Source organism: Vipera ursinii (assembly GCF_947247035.1).
Source record: "Vipera ursinii genome assembly, chromosome: 2".
Taxonomy (NCBI): Eukaryota; Metazoa; Chordata; class Lepidosauria; order Squamata; family Viperidae; genus Vipera; species Vipera ursinii.
In genome coordinates, this window is record NC_139513.1 from 62663270 (window position 1) to 62682607 (window position 19338).

The 19338-nt window shown below is 38.6% G+C and overlaps 1 protein-coding gene across 1 annotated transcript in view; it reads right to left on the reverse strand.

Moving 5' to 3' along the window:
• Positions 1–642: 642 nt before the first annotated feature.
• The window catches only part of PPARG (peroxisome proliferator activated receptor gamma), a gene marked incomplete at both ends in the record, with an annotated part of 33516 nt that continues 14820 nt past the window's right edge, over positions 643–19338 (reverse strand). Inside the window, 3 exons of the mRNA XM_083351412.1 lie at positions 643–890; positions 8921–9371; positions 18771–18970. Of these exons, the coding sequence (XP_083207538.1) occupies positions 643–890; positions 8921–9371; positions 18771–18970 (899 nt within the window). The remainder of the gene's footprint in view (positions 891–8920; positions 9372–18770; positions 18971–19338) is intronic.

Genomic DNA, 19338 nt, shown 5'->3' on the forward strand with positions numbered 1-19338 from the left:
CTAAGCACCTTGAAATGTACATATATTATTTAATATAAATGTAAATCATAAATATTCATTCTTCCGGCAGTCTCTTTCAAACCCCAGCTAAATGTCAAGAATGTTTTAAGAACAAACCCCCCCCCCCGCCCGCAAGTTAATTATAGTTTTAAAATTGGGGCCTTTTTGCCCCTTTCTGAAAAAAACTTATTTAAAAGTTAGATATATGTAATTTGAGCACTCTAAAACAACGCAGTGACCTGTATAATTGTTTTGATTCACAACCACATCAAGATCCAGAAAACTTCCCTCAAGGGGGAAATTACTCTTCTTTGCAGTGAAGCTGATCTATACTTTTCCTCCAATGTTGTTTTTAAGGTTGAAAAAGCAGTGCTATTATACCAAACAAGTCAGGAAAAAAAAAGAATCTGGTAAATACAGTCAACATTTTGATGATATAGACATTTTAATATTAAAAGCAAATTGTAAATGTATCTTTATAAACAATATGCATAAAATAGATCTATAATAGTAAAGCTCTGTCTCTTTTTAAATGTTTTTTTTTTCACAGTAATTTCTTAGGTATGTAATATTTTCCCTCTTAAAGAAATAGTGCAATTTGATGAACGTACTTATGTAAATGAATTAGAAATCTGATGACCCTTAATACAAATCCTTGTAAATTTCTTGTAGGAGTGGATGAAGGCTCATATCTGTCTCCGTCTTCTTTATAATTTGCAACAGCTGCACATGTTCTGTTACAATCTGTCTGAGGTCTGTCATTTTCTGCAACAGTTTTGCAAACAGCTGTGATGATTCTGGGTGATTCAGCTTTAACTGGAGTTCTAGTGATTGCAGCAAACTATCTTGAATATCTTCAATAGGCTTCACATTCAGTAATCCAGGGCGATCTAGAAGTAAATAAAACCACTTGTTTTAAAATGTATGTAGCTACATGGCCATCGGTATAGCTGAACGATAAAGGGCTCTGCTGCAGTTCTAGCACTGAGGAAATACCTGAACTGGAATTACTGTAAGTTTTTGACTGCCACAAAAATCTGCTTTTTAGGGTCAGAGATATTTTCTAGTCTCACTTCAGTAGTGATTCTCCCTTCACACACATTTTTACCTGTACCTCTGTTTCCACTGTATTTTTCTTGCCATTTGTTTATGATTTTTATTTAACAGGTAGTTGTTGACAACATTCAGCTATCTCTCCACCAGGTAGACACCAGGTCCACAGCTTAATTGTAATCCTGTCTTTGTTTGAACCTTTGGACAAATGGAGAAACTCTACAATTCTACAAGCAAAAGGGATGAAAATGCAGCCAAATGTTGCTAATAATTGTGCACAATGTTCCTATTTTGACAACATCTGCAAGTGACCATTGCTGCCTCTCTTGATAATATATAATCTCCTAAACTCACTTGGCAATGTGAAACCACATCTTAATAGCCAGAGTCCACCAGCTTCATGCTGCAAGGCAAAAGTTAATAAGTAAAACAATTGCTAAGTCATTCAAGTAAGTGGACAAGCTGGGTGTCATCTTGTCATGGTATGAGGGCATCGGGTACAGGCTCAGATGCGTTTGGATAAGGTGTACTGTACAGCTTTCACTAATCTAGTGCCCTCCAGCTCTGCTGCAAGAAATTTCCATTTGTCCCATTCAGAATGCTCATGGGGACAATGATAATGATGATGCAAGTCACACAACGCCAACAAAAGGAGTTTGATCTGTTGTTGTCTAGGATTTACAGCCTGACACAGGAGGGAACAGAGCAAATGACACCCTCACATGACAAAGTTCCTGCATTGTCAAAGAATAAAGGGAAGAAGACCGAAATCAACAAAGGATGACTTTAGGAGTTGTGCAAGTCTTTGGATACCTAACAAAAATCTCAATGTCATTTCCCAGGTTTGGCTTATAAATACCAGATATTTCATGGTGGCCATTCCTGCAGTTTTTATAGAACAATTCTTATACCCAAAAGGGTAACTTCCTTGATCAATTAAGCCTGCACCTGAAACACCAGAGGCCCAAATTGACTGCTATTAAGTTATTTAAATAAAGCTGTTGATTACATTGCCAGGTTTAAGTTCTCAGTTTTGTCACTGGAATTTGATTTTATTCAAGGTCATAGAAATTGTATGGTGTTAAGTGAAGGAAGTTAAAACAATAACAGACAAGAAAGCAAGAAATCAGCTCTGTGTCTGTTTAAAGGAGTTCATGTAGGCTGAACTAGTTCTTGTAAGGATTTACAACCTGATTATATAAACCACAAAATGACTTATTTACCCTAGGTGTCAAAAAAAGGCAGCATTCCATATAAACTGGAACTGAATTACCCGATAGTACTTTCATAACTTGGGTTTTTACATTATAATTCACACTGACTAACTAGACCTAATGTTATAGGAAATTTTATAACCCCCCTATTTACATAACAAGAACATAGAACCATTCTTCTCAAATGTTTTATTTTTTTTCAGAAATCATAAGGTTATCGCTACCACTACAAAATTCTAAACCCAATCCATAAGTTAGTTAAAAAAATAAACAATACTAATATTCAACTTTAAAAAAATGAGGAAGGAATAACACTAGAGTGTAAAAAAGGACCCACAGAAAAGCTGTGTCAAAAAGAGTTGACATACTGGGCTTACATTATTTTAAGAATTATATCCTATGATGCCTTTCTTCCAGCAAAAGAGGTTCTGCAGTTAGAACAGACTTCCCCTTCCTTCCAGTTCCAAATTTGCTCAAGAAGCTTGGAAAAGCAAAACAGATTTTTTTTCAGGAAAAAAAAAGGAAAAAAGAAATGAGAGACAAACTTTGTTCATGTAATATTGCACAAACAGAAGCCTACTCACTCAAGGTCATTTACCGTATTCAAAACTTTTAGAGCTGTCTGCTATGTATGGAGGATATGTGTGCGTAAACATTTTAGAGATGTGGCAGTTAATATTTTTTAAAAATGTTACTTGTCTGGTTTTGGGGAAATCACGTAGATTTTAATAGTATTCTGATAATCTGCAAATCCTAAAACATCTGGGTAGGACTCATTGTGCATAAACATAAAATTTAAGCAAATGTAAAGTCTGCAGCATCTTTTCCCACTGTTTTTGAAAACCTAGAATAGTGATGGCAAAACTTTTAGAGACCAAGTGCCCCAAAACCGGCCCTGGCTGCACCCCGCCCCCTGCCCTCCCCCCCCATCCTGCCCACTCTACCCCTAACCCCGCCCCCCTCAGGGCCATTCACCGCTTCTACGGCCTGCAGGTCACCCAGGCAGCCCAGCAGCACCATAGCAGCCACGCCCTCTACCCACACCCCGCAGCATCAACTGCATGCGAAGGAGCACGAGGGCAGTCTTGTCCCTGCCGCCCAGCTGCCATTTCCTTGGCTGCGCTGCTCTGCACGGACCCCCGCTCAGGGGTGACTCTCCTCTGGGGGAACTGCTGGTGAGGAGTGGGCTGCGGAGGGAGGTGGGGCTGGGGCAACAGCGCATGTGCCCACAGAGAGGGCTCTGAGTGCCGCCTCTGGCACGTGTGCCATAGGTTTGCCACCACTGATCTAGAAAATCCCTTGCTTGCTTCACTAATAGTCTTTAATGTTGTTAACAATATAGTAATATTCAACTTGTCTAAAAGTAACTTCCTTGCAACCCAAGCAAATACAAAAACAGACTGAATTGTACAGATCCTTTCTACAATAAAAAAGGATATTTTTGTCAGACATAATTTTTGTTTCAGGAATTTATCAAGAGATCCAGATATCTTCTTTGATTTGAGGCTCTTATCTATTTTCTCACTGTTTTGCTTGTTTATCATGATAAACTGTTTTGCTTGTTTATCATGATTTAAGAGCCTTGGTGGAGCATTAAGAGCCTTGGTGGAGCGGTGGGCTAATGCCTCCTTAAGTAACACCAGCTGCCTGCAATTAGTGCAGGTTCGAGTCCCACCAGGCTCAAGGTTGACTCAGCCTTCCATCCTTCCGAGGTAGGGAAAATGGGACCCAGATTGGTGGGGGCAATAAGCTGACTTTGTAAAAATGCCATTTGGGGGGGGGCAAAAGCCCTAATAAGCAGGCATATACATAGAATGAAGGCTATTGCTAAGCACATTGATTTGTGCTTTAGATTGTAAGCTGCCCTGAGTCTTCGGAGAAGGGCGGGATATAAATGGGATTAAAAATAAAAATAAATAAATAAAGACCCCCCCTCCCCGCAAAAAACAACAACAGAAAACCTACATAATGCTTTCTCCAAGAATCTTCCCTCTTAAAGTACCCTCAAATCAAGGCCAAGCTTATGATGCTGAAGCATTTTTTTAAAAAAATTGAAGCCTAATTGGAATTTGAATAGTTGGACCCTTCAACGCATTTAAAGATAAATTCCAGATAGACTTTAGGACGAAGTCCTAACATAGGGTGGCACACATGCCTGTCTTCCCAAATAGTCATGGATTCTCCTTTTAGGAAACGTTAAACAGAAAAGATAAAAACCAACTTCTACAGTTCTTTTACTTTAAAATTAAACTGCAGTTTACTTAACTACAGATAAACTTTAAGAATACTGCTACTGTAATATCAATAATATCAAAGTTATTTTTGAAAGATTGATAATTATGTAAAATATAAAGCTGAAACAATGTTCCCAAAGTAGATGACCATATTTAGAGATAGGCTTTTATCCAATGTGGAAGTCTATTTTATTCTTCAACATTCTCAAAGAGAACCTTACTTTCTGTTAATCATTCACTTACAAAATGTTCATAACAATTATTTTATGTTCTATGTACACTTGCAAAATTCCTGTGTATTCTTATCTCTTAAGAGCAATTGCTACTGAAGCTCATTTAGAACAAGAATAAGCATTTGGCTGGGAACTCTTATCATAATGTCAGTGTGACTCAGCCGTTGCGTGCCTGATTTTAATGAGTACAGAATAAATCAGGTTTTAAATCCAAAGAAACTAGCACTGGCTGCACATATCTTACAAGTTATATAAAAAAAGATCCTTAATAGGTGGAGAAGCCCTCAAAATTGTTGACTGGCTTGTCCTTTTTAATGAGAGTTTGTCTTTCTCAGTCTGTAAGGCAGCAATTCCTATACTGATAAAATAGCTCAAGCCCTGAAAAAATGCATTTTCAACTAGATTGGATCCAACAGAAGTATTTAGCAGATGGCTTTTTTTTCTACAGAAGACTGTTAATGTAGTATGGGAATCCTCCAGTGGAAAGGGGGCAGGCAATCTCTTCTGATCCCCTCTCTCCTACTGTAAACTATTCCACTTTCCCTTGAAATTCCCAGAGCAACCGGGAAGGTGGTGATGAAGCTTCAGTGAAATGAAACTGGCAAGGATTATCTCATTCCTCTTGTCTCACAGGAAAGGCCATTTTGGGCAGAATTCTGGTAGCAGAATTAAAACTGGATCAAACTACGAAGGAAACTACGACTTAATGCTCATCTTCAAAATCACTTATTCCTAGACTGTACATTTGTCAATAGTTTCAATTATTCAAGCCGCAGTGGAGTTATTACTTGATAGCCTTTAATCTGTACAACTTCAGGCACAATTATTGGGAATATGTAATATCTTGAATGTACTTTCTGTTGGATTATGCCTGAAGAAGATTTAAAAGACTGGTTAAAAACAGCAGCTTGTACTGTCCATTTTGTGGGAGCTTTATTTTGGGTATATTAAATCCTTCTGAAAATTTAATTTACAATCGATCCGATTGTAAATTTGTTGCCAAATTGGTTGCTATTTTAAGGATTAAATATTTATACAAAAACACCAAAGAAACAAAATAGGAAGAGTATTGATGCTTTTGGTGTTGGAGAAGACTCCAGTTTGGTCCAGTGGTTAAGGCACCCAGCTAGAAAGCAGGAGGATGTGAGTTCTAGTCCCACTTTAGGCATGAAAGGCAGCTGGGTGACATTGGGCCAGTCACTCTCTCTCAGCCCAATCCACTTTACAGGTTTGTTATTGTGAGAAAATAAGAGTAAGGAAGAGAATTAGGTGTGTTCATCTAATTAAGTGTGGGATAAAAAAATTCCAAGATCTAAAAAAAAACTCCTCCTGAGAATACTGTGGACATCCAAGAAAACAAACCATTGAACAAATCAACCCAGAGTTCCCACTTAAGACACAAACTACTAGACTCAAATTACTCTACTTTGGAGACATGCAAAGACCTAGCACTCTGGAGATGGCTTTAATATTGGGAAAGGTAGAAGGAAAGAAAAGAGGACGATGAGTAGCAAAGTGGATAGATTCAGTTAGGTACAGAGATGATAGGGGTTGCTGCTGGAAGAGCTAAGAGTTGACATCAACTTGATGGCATATAATCAATAAAATTAGGGAAAATTTTTCTCATGCAAGAATCTCACAGGCACTAAATGACGCCTTGCTAGAAATGTCTACTAGTTAATTCAGTCCAGTTTGCAAAAACCACTCGGTAAATTTTACCACAAGTTACAGCTGCACCAAAACTTCACAGGGATCAATAAAAGCTTGGAATATCTCTAACAAGGATTGGACGTGAGAGCACCCTGAGCAGTTGCATTACTGCCTGGTTTGGAAACTGCACCGTTTCCGATCGCAAAACCTTACAGCGAATAGTGAGGATGGCAGAGAAGATCATCGGGGTTGCTCTTCCCTCTGTCATGGATATTTACATCACACGTTGCATCCGTAAAGCCAGAAACATTGTGGCTGATTACACACACCCTTCATACACACTCTTCACTCTTTTGCCATCTGGAAAGAGGTGCAGGAGCATTTGGGCTCGGACATCCAGATTGTGTAACAGTTTCTTCCTACAAGCCATTAGAATTCTCAACACGAAGAAACTGGAACTATAAGTACTTGTATTTGTAGTTTTTTTTAAAGTTTTTAGTTTAGAGTTATGTGTAGTTTGTGTTCTGTTCTTTTTTTGATTCGTGTCGTCTGATGTAGCACCTTGGTCCTGGGGAAACGTTTCGTTTCACTGTGTACTGTACTGTATATTGTTGAAATGACAATAAAGTCTACTACTACTACTTTGCACATCCAGGCTAAGTTAGAGTCCTAGTAGATCCTATTCTAGAGTTTCCAGGTGGAAAGAAGAACGGGAAAGGATGTGAATTTATACCTTAGCCCTACTTGCATTGAAAATATATGGATTTAAGCACACCTAATGAAGAAATTAATTTCCACAGATTCCTTTTCAGCAGAACTCAATGTGTATAGTATTGGCTTATGGATTTGAATTTTCTCTTGTTTTTTAATTGTAAACACCCCCCCACACACACACAGAGTCAATTTTTGGATACAAAATTGTACTATATCAATCAAGTTCAACCAGAAGTGTTTTGCCATCATGTTCAAAAATGCAGCTATTTCCTCTTATCTAGGGCAACCTTTAAAACTGTTTTAACTATCTATCTACTTATTAGCATTATTAAAAGAAGGATGGGTTGCAGTTACATAACAGTGACAATTGTCTTTTTTTACAATAAGGATAACATTTCTTAATTCTTAATTAATTAATTCTTAATTCATAAACTAATATTTCTGATTTGCTTTTAATACTAGTTAGAATTATCTTTAAAGGTATTACTAATATTACTTTGAAAATTCTTATTCAATTTTTTACAACCTAGAAATCTTTATAACCTTGCATTTCTAAATATCTGTTAAAATAAAATAAAAAAGGTTAAGAAGTATTCATATTTGAAACATCCATATTTGAGATGTATACAGCTTTCTTTTTTCCTTATGTGTTCAGTGTTTTGAGGAAAGCAAGCAGGAGGACATTTTCTAATCTTTATTATCAAAAAGTACCATCCAACTCAAAGGATTTTCTTGAGAGAGAAGGTGATTTCCCCCCCCCCCAACAATCTTGCATTCCAAGACACTGTACTTCTCAAAGCGTTCAATTTAGCTTTTGTTGAATTGTATTATTTAGAGTAGGTTCTTGAATTTGTCATATCAAGGTGAAGACACAGCCACTCAGGAATCCACTTATCCCAACATCTTTCTCAAAAATTCTTACAGTGTATATTCTTGCTAAATGAGATTTTAGTTTAACTAACAACATGTTTTAATGCTGCAGTACCAAGCGAATAGTAATTAAGCTCCTTTAATCCCGACACTTGTTGAATCATGCAATTCTCAAACGTGGTTGAGAGAAAGAAGCAGTCAGAGAAATGAAATTATGGAAAAGTGGTGGTGGTGGTGTCTGGTTCTGTATAAGGAAAACATAGCAATGCCTATGGTGACAAACAGCAGCAACTCAACTCAGTAAGGTCACACTGGGGATGTAAAGAATAACAAAGAAACACACAGTTCCATCTGACACTTATTTGTTTATAGGTGGCCCCATGTTCAGTCACAAGACTTCTGCTGCAGACTCTGACAAACAACTATTAAACAGAACCAATAATATTGGGTTCCATGGTTTGTTCTGGTATAAGATAGTTTTCCTGACCTTAGTTTTGTGATTGAACTGCCAGGGCTGCCCAGAGACAGCAGTCTGAAGGCAGTCAGGAGACAAGGGACAAATCAGTTTACTGGGACCAAAGAACAAGAACTGAAGGACAAGCAGAGTTTCAGATTGAAGGGCGATCAATGGGTATAGAAAGAAACTAGGGCTCCAAAAGATCTGATTGGTCAAGCAAAGATTATTAACCAAGGATTCTTGTATCTTTCTTCCCAAGGGGATCCAATCCAGTGACCAGCATGAGTAGAGTTAGTCCAGAGTCTAAAATGAATCAACTGGCTAATATGCAGTCACTGGATACGGAGCAGCTGCACACAGATCCAAAAATTTAGACTGTGAGAACTCCTAGGACTCCTGATACTAAGTATGGGGTGCTTGGGGGGCTCAGAAGTCATGCACCCTGGCTAAATTCTTTGCAAATCAAGGAGAACTATGAAACTTTTTCACACTTACCTCCACTGAGAATAATGACGGCTATAAATATTGCCAAGTCACTGTCGTCTAATTCCAGTGCATTGAATTTGACAGCAAACTCAAATTTTGGCTCCATAAAGTCACAGAAAGGTTTCCGCAGACTCTTTAGGAACTCCCGAGTCATGAATCCTTGTCCATTGGATATGAGAACACCATCTTTATTCATCATGGAGGCCAGGAGCGTATAGATGATCTCATGCACTCCATATTTCAGGAGAGTTACTTGGTCATTGAGGTCTAAACTCACAAAACCTGGAATGCTTTTGGCAAATTCAGTGATTTCCTGAACAGCTTCCACCGAGCGAAACTGGCAGCGCTGGAAAATACGTATGGCCACTTCTTTGTTTTGCTCCTGCATGGGGCCCAAATGTTTACACTTGATCTGGTCTTCTCCCATCATTAAGGAATTCATGTCATAAATGACAAATGGCTAAAAAAAAGAAGAAGATACAGTTGATGATCAGGATTTTTGCAACACAAAACACCATGACTGTCTGAAAAACAGGTTGGAGAAGACAGATTTAAGTGCATGAATGTGAAGAACTCAGCTGCAATAGGTCTCTCAGTTTTCAAGGACATATTTTTGAAGAAAACCATTTTGTTTTGGTAAATAAAGCCCTCAAGGTGAACTGCTAAGAAACAGCAATCATTTAAAACCAATAGCATATCTGCTTTATCATTTTGGAAACTTGTTATACCAGCATAATACTGCCATTACAATTAGGCTCCTACATTTTATTACTAAACCTAAACTGTATTTTTATGGTTTTCTGAATTTCCTTGCCATAGATTTGTAATGGACAATAAAACCCATGGAAAATTTATTGAATGGGATTGGGATATTGTCAGCTGATTCCCTCCACTCCCCATGATCATACACACATTTACAGAATGTTCTTAACCCAGGACTGGAATGTAACACCGTCATTGTCAATGATAGAGAAGAGAAGCTGAAATAGGAAAGTTTACTTGTACCTTAGTTCTAAAACTCATCAAGCAAAATGGAAGATAAGCCATTACTCCCATAGAAATAGAAGACAGTAGACATAAATCCCTTTATGGTATTTTATTGAATTTATCCCTACATCAATAATACTTATGATGAGTCATTGATTCTTTGAAACAAAAACAGGTAAACAATTGTGATTGATGAACTGCAGATAGATAGATAGATAGATAGATAGATAGATAGATAGATAGATAGATAGATAGATAGATATAGACAGACAGACATATCTAGAAGGCTGTTTCATTGTGATCACTTCTTAAAGAATGTGTTTCCTAAGAATGTATTCTAAAGTCATCACAATGAACCAGGTAGCTATGGGGATGAAAAGTAGAAGGTGCTGGAGCATTATTTGCTTCAACTGGACTTTGAAGAACTGTTTTTAAAATCAAAGGAATGTCAGACATGGAAAATGATTTATAGGATGAAAGGTGGAGGATCTGATTTCTGCTTTTCTTCCTTACTCATTGAAATCTCTTAAAAATGGGAGGGTTGGAAAACTCCCCAAAAGAGTATGGACCTGTTGCCACAGAGGATAAGAGGATTGTCAAAATTCAGATCTGTTGCCTATATAAGGATTAGATTAAAGGCACCACATGACACTGCAACATGCACTATCCAAACATTTTTCCTTTCTTATCCAGAGTTGTTAAGTCTGAGATATTATCTAGCACTAGCCAATGCCTATCTGCACTTTAGGCATTGAATTTTTTCATTTCCTATTGTTTTGTTGAGCCACCAGTACTTGCTGGCATGGAAATGGTACTTTTTGCAGATATTGCAGTGCACCATTGTTGCTAGTTTGTCATGCTGTTGTTTAGAGTCAATTTGTGTAATCTTCTGTTGCGATCAACTAAGTTTTTCTTCAACTTCTTTGCACAGGCCTGCATTTACTATCTGTTGCTGTCCTCTCAATTTTGGCTTTGTATGCATTTGTTCTTAAGGCTTCATCTTATGCAGCCAGAATTTGCCCCTCTGTCTTCAATTTTCCCGCTCTGAGGCATTGCCAAGTCTTGTTATCTGCTTTGCCTCCTATTTTTAATGTAATACTTTGCCTTGCCATGTCTCTTAACTATCTTTCATTTGGTCTTTCTTGAAGGCCAGTTTGGTCTACACAGTACTCAGTGAACCTTCCTAGTGTACTGGGTTCAGTGTATCTTCTTCACTGTCCTTCAGATATTCTTCCAATGTCCTTCCTTCTTCTTCAACTATCTGGTATACTTGCAACATTCCACACCCACCTATTTTCCTTGGTAAGTAGAGTCTGTCAACATTACCAGGCTGATAAAGGGCATGATTCAATGTCACTATTTTTCTCTTCTTCCTATCCAGAGGTTTTAGTTCAGTTTTAGTCCAGTCTACTATTCCAGCTGTGTATTTAATGACTGGAATTGCCTAGGTATTAATTGCCTTAATGGTATTTCTACCAGTGAGTTTGAACTCTAAGATCTTGTTCATTCTTCTGATGATCTATTATTAACTTTCTTCTTGACTTCAGTGTGCTTGTGTCTGAAGTATGCTCAGGTATTCGTAGTGATCTTCTTCATCTAGACTCTTGATGTTATTTCTGTAGGGCATCCTTCAGCTCTCACTATTTTCCCCCTACTGATGGTGAGGGCGATACATTTGTCCAGTGCAAACTCCATTGCAAATACCTTGGACAGTGTTGAGTAGTGATTCAATTTCAGATAGTGTTTTTCCATACAGCTTCAGATCATCCATGTAAAAGATGTGAGATTGCCTGGCATATGTTTTTGATGTTCGATAATCATAGGGCAACTTTTTCAGTATTGACAGAAGAATCAGTGCAATGGCAAACAGTAGTGATGATAGTGAGTCACATTGTAAAATTCCTCTTTTGATATTAATTTGATATCTATCACCATTGACCAGCGATATTGTTTTCCATTGTGCCACTGATCTTTGCACAAAGCTGCAGATATTTCTACTGACTCATGTTATTTCTAGACACTCGATTATCCAAACATGTGGCAGGATGTCAAATCCCTTTTTGTAGTCAATCCATACTACATTCAGGTTGGTCTTCCTTCTCTTTTAGTTTTCCCAAATCATCTGATAAATTAGGAGTTGATCTTTTGTTCCTCTGCTGTTTGGAAGGATTCCTTTCTGCTCAGGTGAAAAGAGCTTGTTTTCAATTAGATGTATTGGACTTCATCAGCTACCACACTAGTCAGCAATTTGAAAGTTGTTGGTAAGCAGGTAATTGGCCTATAGTTGCCTGGTGCTGCCCTTTTGCTGGATCCATAATAATAATAATAATAATAATAATAATAATAATAATAATAATAATAATAATAATAATAATAACAACAACAACAACAACAATAATAATAACAATAATAATAATGATGATGATGATGTTGTTGATGATGATGATGATGTAGTAGTTGGAAGGGAATTTGGAGGTCATCTAGTCCAACCCCCTGCTCAGGCAGGAAACCTTCATTATCAGGTATATTTTGCCAGATGTTAGCCACTTTTCAATTTCACCTCCTTGCAGTATGTTGTTAAACTGCTTGGCAACAAGTGTGTGTAGACCAGTCAGATGTTTCAACCAGTTCATTTTCACCTGGTGCTGACCAATTCTTGATCTTCCTTGCTCTTTTCTCTACCATTTCTGCTGTTATTACTAATTCTTTCATTTCAACTGCTTTTTTTATACTTATCCACCTTCTTTAACCAAGCTGCATTCTTGTTGTATTTTTTTGGGTTATCCCATGTCTGGCCCCAGAACTATACTGTTTCTTCCTTATCAAGTAGTGTCTGATTCACTCTAGCCTCTCCACTGTTGATTGGTAGAAATGTTTCTTATTGGATTGAAATTGAAAGTTCTGCCTATAATTTGCATTTCACACTTTGTGTCTGCTGATCTTTTTGGCTATAACTATTATTTGCCGCTTTATTATTTTCAGAGCTTCCTTGATCTTCCTTATTTCTAAGTGGTATTTCTTAGAACATTGCAGAAAATACTAACTGTTGAAAACTAGAGAACCTGAAATTGATTTAACAAAGTATATTTTGCAAAGGCTAGTGAGCACTATATGTCTCAGAAAAAATTGTCTACATAATTATTTTAAACTGTACAACCCTTTAAGCATTACCAGTCATTTACACATTTACACATTATGAAGTGTTGCCCACAATTCTGAGAAGGAACATAGTTGAGAATTGTGTCCACAATAAACATGTTAATGTTTGGGAACCCAAAGTCCTTCACATAATAAAATTGTTTTATACATTATTTACTGAATGAGCACATTTATTCTCATTCTTTTTAAAGGAAAGACTAAGAAAGAGTTGGCCTTTTATACGGAGTTTTCATTTCTAGTTTTTACCCCAGTAACACTGTCCTCATATTTGGAATTTAATTAGGGATAGGTGAACATTATCACAAGAACGCACACAAACGTTCCAGTTTAGATGCAATTCTTAGCACATCAGACTCGGAATGTGAAAGCCCAGTTTCAAAGAGTTTCCAGTCTCAAGATTTTCTTTATTCAGGGAATAAACAGAAAACTGCTGTCTATTATAATGTTTACCCTGAAGTCACACATTTTAAAATATTATTTAATGCTTACCAAAATGTGATCTTTTATAGGCAACCATTAAAATATCTGGTTTTAGGCAGATGGAAAGGAAATTGATAAACAACATTCTGTTTTTGGAGGGCCTTCTTTCATCCTTACTCCTCCCACTTGATACCTTCTTCATACATTCCATAACCCAAAGTTTGGCACAGCAGAACTCAGTAAGAAGTATTGCATATCAGCAGACTTTGATATGTGGTTGTGTTTGAAGGAGTGTGCTTGTGTGTGTGAGAGAGAGAGAGAGACGGGGGGGAAGGGATGGAGATGGAAAGGGAGAGGGAGAGAGAGAGAGAGAGACAGAGAGACAGAGAGAGAGAGAGAGAGAGAGAGAGAGAGAGAGAGAGAGAGAGAGAGAGAGAGAGAGAGAGAGAGAGAGAGAGAGAGAGAGAGAGAATGTTTACATATGTGTACAGATTGCTTTTACCCATGTGTAAAGTCTGGTTTTTCTTAAGTCTCCAGATTTCCATCCCTTAAATGTTGCCATTAGAGGACACGTGACTTTTCCATAGCAGCCCATGCCCTGTGGAACACCCTTCCCACCGGGAACTGCCAGGACCCCACACTTTTAGCCATGCAAAAAGCTGTAAAGGGCTGGCTTTCCCCCTGAGTACTGGGATACACCAAGATTGGAATTGGATACACCAAGATTGGAATTCAAGGACTGTATAGCATGATGGACTGGAGATGGTGGGTCAGGTACCTGGTATACTTGTTTTTTATTGTTTGTGGTTTTATCATTGCTGTGAGCTGCCCACAGTTGTGTTTTATAAGATGGGTGGCCATATGGGGTTAACAAACAATAAAATAATCCTTGTTTTATTATCCACAGTTGTTAGGCTGGAATGGACCTCTGCAAATAACAGGGGCCACATCTACACACAGTCCACCAAATACACAGACAGCGTATCTATAAATCACACAGATCCTGTAAAAATATTTGGAAGTAGAAGTCCAACCTTTTCTCAATATATCAGTTTTGCAAAATAGTATATTTGGTTATATACAGCCAAATCCTGAACATCTTGTGAAGACTGCCCAATGTTCTATTTGAGAGGGGCATTTTGCAGGGTGGCCACTCTTTTGTGTGTTTCGTGGATAGAATTGTGTCTTCTCCTTCAGAAAAACAAACTGAGATTGCTTTCAATGCATTTCTTTCAATGGGAGAGCAGCATCAACTCCATAAATTTTATGGAGTGTCTGGAGAAGCCAAGCCGATTAAATATCAACTTAACTCCTGTTCCAGAGGAAATGCTCCAAAGACAATTTGGCAGTATTTCCTTGGGAGTTGCGGAACAGACAGTCTTACTGTCAAAAACTCCTGCCTTGTTTTGTTTTTTGAAACTTTCCCCTTCACTTAGGTGTTAAGGCCTCTTTGTCCTTCCTGCTAAACCCTACCTTCTACCATCAACCAGCTCAAGAAGAAGAGGGGAGGGGATCTGTGAGATGCTGTGAAAATGCAACTTATGATTGACAGAGCTGGTGGCCTTCTAGAGATACTGAGGCTGAACATACCATTAGAAACAAGTGGACATATGCAAGGCCATGACATAGCATCAAGGAAGTACAAGAGTTCTTTCTGACCAAGGAAATCTTATTCAAATGAGAATAAAATAAAAAAAGTAAATTTGCTCAGATCTAATTACAAGTCGGCAATAAAGGATGTAAACAAGGATTTTCATGAGCATACAACTAGTAAAATTATGATGAATTGTTAAACAGGTAGAGTATAAGGAAGTAAATATTGGAAGTACTGAACACTAGACATTTGTTGACAACTGAAAATAATAAGATAAGTGGGACTAGATAGATTAGTTTTAAAACAACAAAAATGTGAATTTGCTGTTCTTCTAACACAGAGTTTCATAATCTTGACAATCTTAAGATGTATAGATTTCAACTACTACAATTCTCCAACAAGCATGCTGGCTGGAGAATTCTGGGAATTGAATCCATATGTCTATTGTCAAGGCTGAGAAATCTTAGCAAAAGGATGTGACTAGTCCTTGAATTATCCTTTCTACCAGAGACCTAAAAACATCCAGTCTAATGCCAAGAAAGGAATCGAACCGTAGCCCAACATGGATGCTTTAAGACATACAGTAGCTCCATTGGATAATGTACGTCAGGGGTATTCAAACTTGGCCCTTTTATGACTTGTGGACTTCAACTCCCAGAATTCCTCAGCCAGGCATGCTCAAGGAAAGCTGGACGTGGTCAAACAAGAGATGACAAGACTGAACATCGACATCTTAGGTATCAGCGAGCTAAAATGGACAGGAATGGGTGAATTTAATTCAGATGACCATCAGGTATACTACTGCGGGCAAGAATCCCTCAGAAGAAATGGAGTAGCCTTCATAGTCAATAAAAGAATAGGAAAAGCAATACTGGGATACAATCCTCAAAATGACAGAATGATCTCAGTTCGAATCCAAAGCAAACCATTCAATATCACAGTAGTCCAAGTCTATGCCCCAACCACCAGTGCTGAAGAGGATGAAACTGACGGGTTCTAGGAAGCCCTACAGCACCTTATAGAACTAACACCAAAAAATGATGTCCTTATCATCATGGGGGATTGGAATGTTAAAATAGGAAGCCAAAAGATAACCGGAATAACAGGCAAGTTTGGCCTTGGAGTACAAAATGAAGCAGGGCACAGGCTGATAGAATTTTGTTAAGAGAATACGATGGTGATAGCAAACACTCTTTTCCAACAACCCAAGAGACGGCTCTACACATGGACATCACCAGACGGTCAACACAGAAATCAGATTGACTATATGCTCTGCAGCCAAAGATGCAGAACTCTCTACAGTCAGTAAAAACAAGACCAGGAGCTGACTGTGGCTCAGACCGTGAGCTTCTCATTGCAAAGTTTAGGCTTAAACTGAAGAAAGTAGGGAAAAGCACTAGGCCAGTCAGGTATGAATTAAATCATATCCCGGTTGAATATACAGTAGAGGTGACAAATAGATTTAAGGAATTAGATCTGATAGACAGAGTGCCTGAAGAACTATGGACAGAGGTTTGCAACATTGTATAACAGGTAGCAACCAAAACCATCCCAAAGAAAAAGAAATGCAAGAAAGCAAAATGGTTGTCTGAGGAAGCCTTGCAAATAGCTGAGGAAAGGAGGGAAGCGAAAGGCAAGGGAGAAAAAGAAAGATACGCCCAATTGAATGCAGAATTCCAGAGAATAGCTAGAAGAGATAAGAATGCCAATGAACAGTGCAAAGAAATAGAAGAAAACAATAGAATAGGGAGGACCAGAGATCTTTTCAAGAAAATTGGAGAGATGAAGGGAACGTTTCATGCAAAAATGGGCACGATAAAGGACCAAAATGGCAGGGACCTAACAGAGGCAGAAGAGATTAAGAAGAGGTGGCAAAATTACACAGAAGAACTATACAAGAATGAGCTTTACGTCCCTGATAATCACGATGAGGTGGTCATTGACCTCAAGCCAGACATCCTAGAATGTGAAGTGAAGTTGGCATTAGAAAAGCTGAGCAACAACAAAGCTAGTGGAGGTGACAGTATTCCAGCTGAGCTATTCAATATCTTAAAAAGATGATGCAGTAAAAGTGCTACACTCAATTTGCCAGCAAATTTGGAAAACTCAACAGTGGCCACAGGATTGGAAAAGATCAGTTTACATTCCAATTCCAAAGAAAGGCAGTGCCAAAGAATGTTCAAACTATCGCACCATTGCACTCATTTCTCATGCTAGTAAAGTTATGCTTAAAATCCTACAAGCTAGACTCCAGCAGTATGTGGATCAAGAACTACCAGAAGTACAGGGAGGATTTTGAAGAGGCAGAGGAACTAGAGATCAAATTGCCAATATACGCTGGATCATGGAGAAAGCTAGAGAGTTCCAGAAAAACATCTACTTCTGCTTCATTGACTATGCTAAAGCCTTTGATTGTGTGGATCATAACAAAATGTGGCAAGTTCTTAAAGAGATGGGTGTACCAGACCATCTTATTTGTCTCTTGAGAAACCTATATGTGGGCCAAGAAGCAACAGTGAGAACTGAACACCAAAACACTGATTGGTTCAAAATTGGGAAAGGAGTCCAGCAAGGCTGTATACTGTCACCCTGGCTATTTAACTTATATGCAAAGCACATCATGAGAAAGGCAGGGCTAGATGAATCAAAAGTTGGAATTAAGATTGCCGGAAGAAATATCAACAACCTAAGATATGCAGATGATACCACTCTAATGGCAGAAAGTGAAGAAGAACTAAAGAGCGTCTTGTTGTGGGTGAAGTAGGAGAGTGCAAAACTTGGGTTGAAACTTAACATTAAAGAAACTAAGATCATGGCATCCAGCCCTCTCAATTCCTGGCAAATAGATGGGGAAGAAATGGAGGTAGTGACAGATTTTATTTTCCTGGGCTCCAAGATCACTGCAGATGGGGACTGTAGCCAAGAAATTAAAAGACGCTTGCTCCTCGGGAGGAAAGCCATGGCAAATCTAGACAGCACACTAAAAAGCAGAGACATCACCCTGTCAACAAAAGTGCGTATAGTCAAGGCTATGGTCTTCCCAGTTGCAATGTATGGCAGTGAAAGTTGGACCATAAGAAAGGCTGAGCGCCAAAGAATTGAGGCCTTTGAACTATGGTGCTGGAGAAGACTCCTGCGAGTCCCTTGGACTGCAAGGCGATCAAACCGGTCAGTCCTAGAGGAGATCAACCCTGACTGCTCTTTAGAAGGCCAGATCCTGAAGCTAAAACTCAAATACTTTGGCCACCTAATGAGAAGGAAGGACTCACTGGAGAAGAGCCTAATGCTGGGAAAGATTGAGGGCAATAGAAGAAGGGGACGACAGAGAATGAGGTGGCTGGATGGAGTCACTGAAGCAGTAGGCGTGAGCTTAAATGGACTCCAGAAGATGGTAGAGGACAGAAAGGCCTGGAGGAACATTGTCCATAGGGTCGCGATGGGTCGGACACGACTTCGCAGCTAACAACAAATACAGGAAGGCAAGTTGAGTTGACCTTCACATAGTTGTAAGGGATTCAAATATTTTATTCGATTTTTTCCAAATAACATTTACTTATCCCATTTCAACCATTTCCTGTGTCCCAGCTTTGGTTTGAAGTATGTTAAGTACCAAACACATTTTAAAAGAAAAACAAAACAATACAGTCGATTAGAATGGTAGATCTTTTGCCCAAAGAAGAGCAACTGGATGGCACTTACTGATTGGTCTGTTGTCTTTCCTGTCAAGATTGCCCTTGCCTTGGCTTTGGTCAGAGGGAAAGACTTTATGTAGGAATCGTAGAGCAGCTTGGCCAGGGCTCGCAGATCAGCAGACTCAGGGTTCAGCTGGTCGATGTCACTTGAAATCTCTGCCAAGAGTTTCTCCTTCTCAGCTTGTGGCATTCTCCCAAATCTAATAGCTGAAAGGAAAAAAGACAACAGTCATAAACTGCACCTAGCTGATCTCTATTGTGTTGTAATTGTATTTTCCCTCCACCACCTTTTACAACTTTACAGGATGGATTTCTTTTATGAAAAAAGGGCATTGAAAATAATGGGGAAAAATTATCAGCTCACAAAATGTACCAACAGTGAAGAGGGAATGAGGGCATCCCAGTTTGGTGGCATTAAACTTTGACTCTGACAGTCTGTTTGGTTGGCTTATTTATGACATTTGGCTAATTCAGGAGGAGTTGGTGGCATTTTGTCGGAAACCAGACCAGTGATTTTCAGTGGTCATAGTAGCATGGCCCATGTGACCCGAACTGTAATATAAATATAATGAATG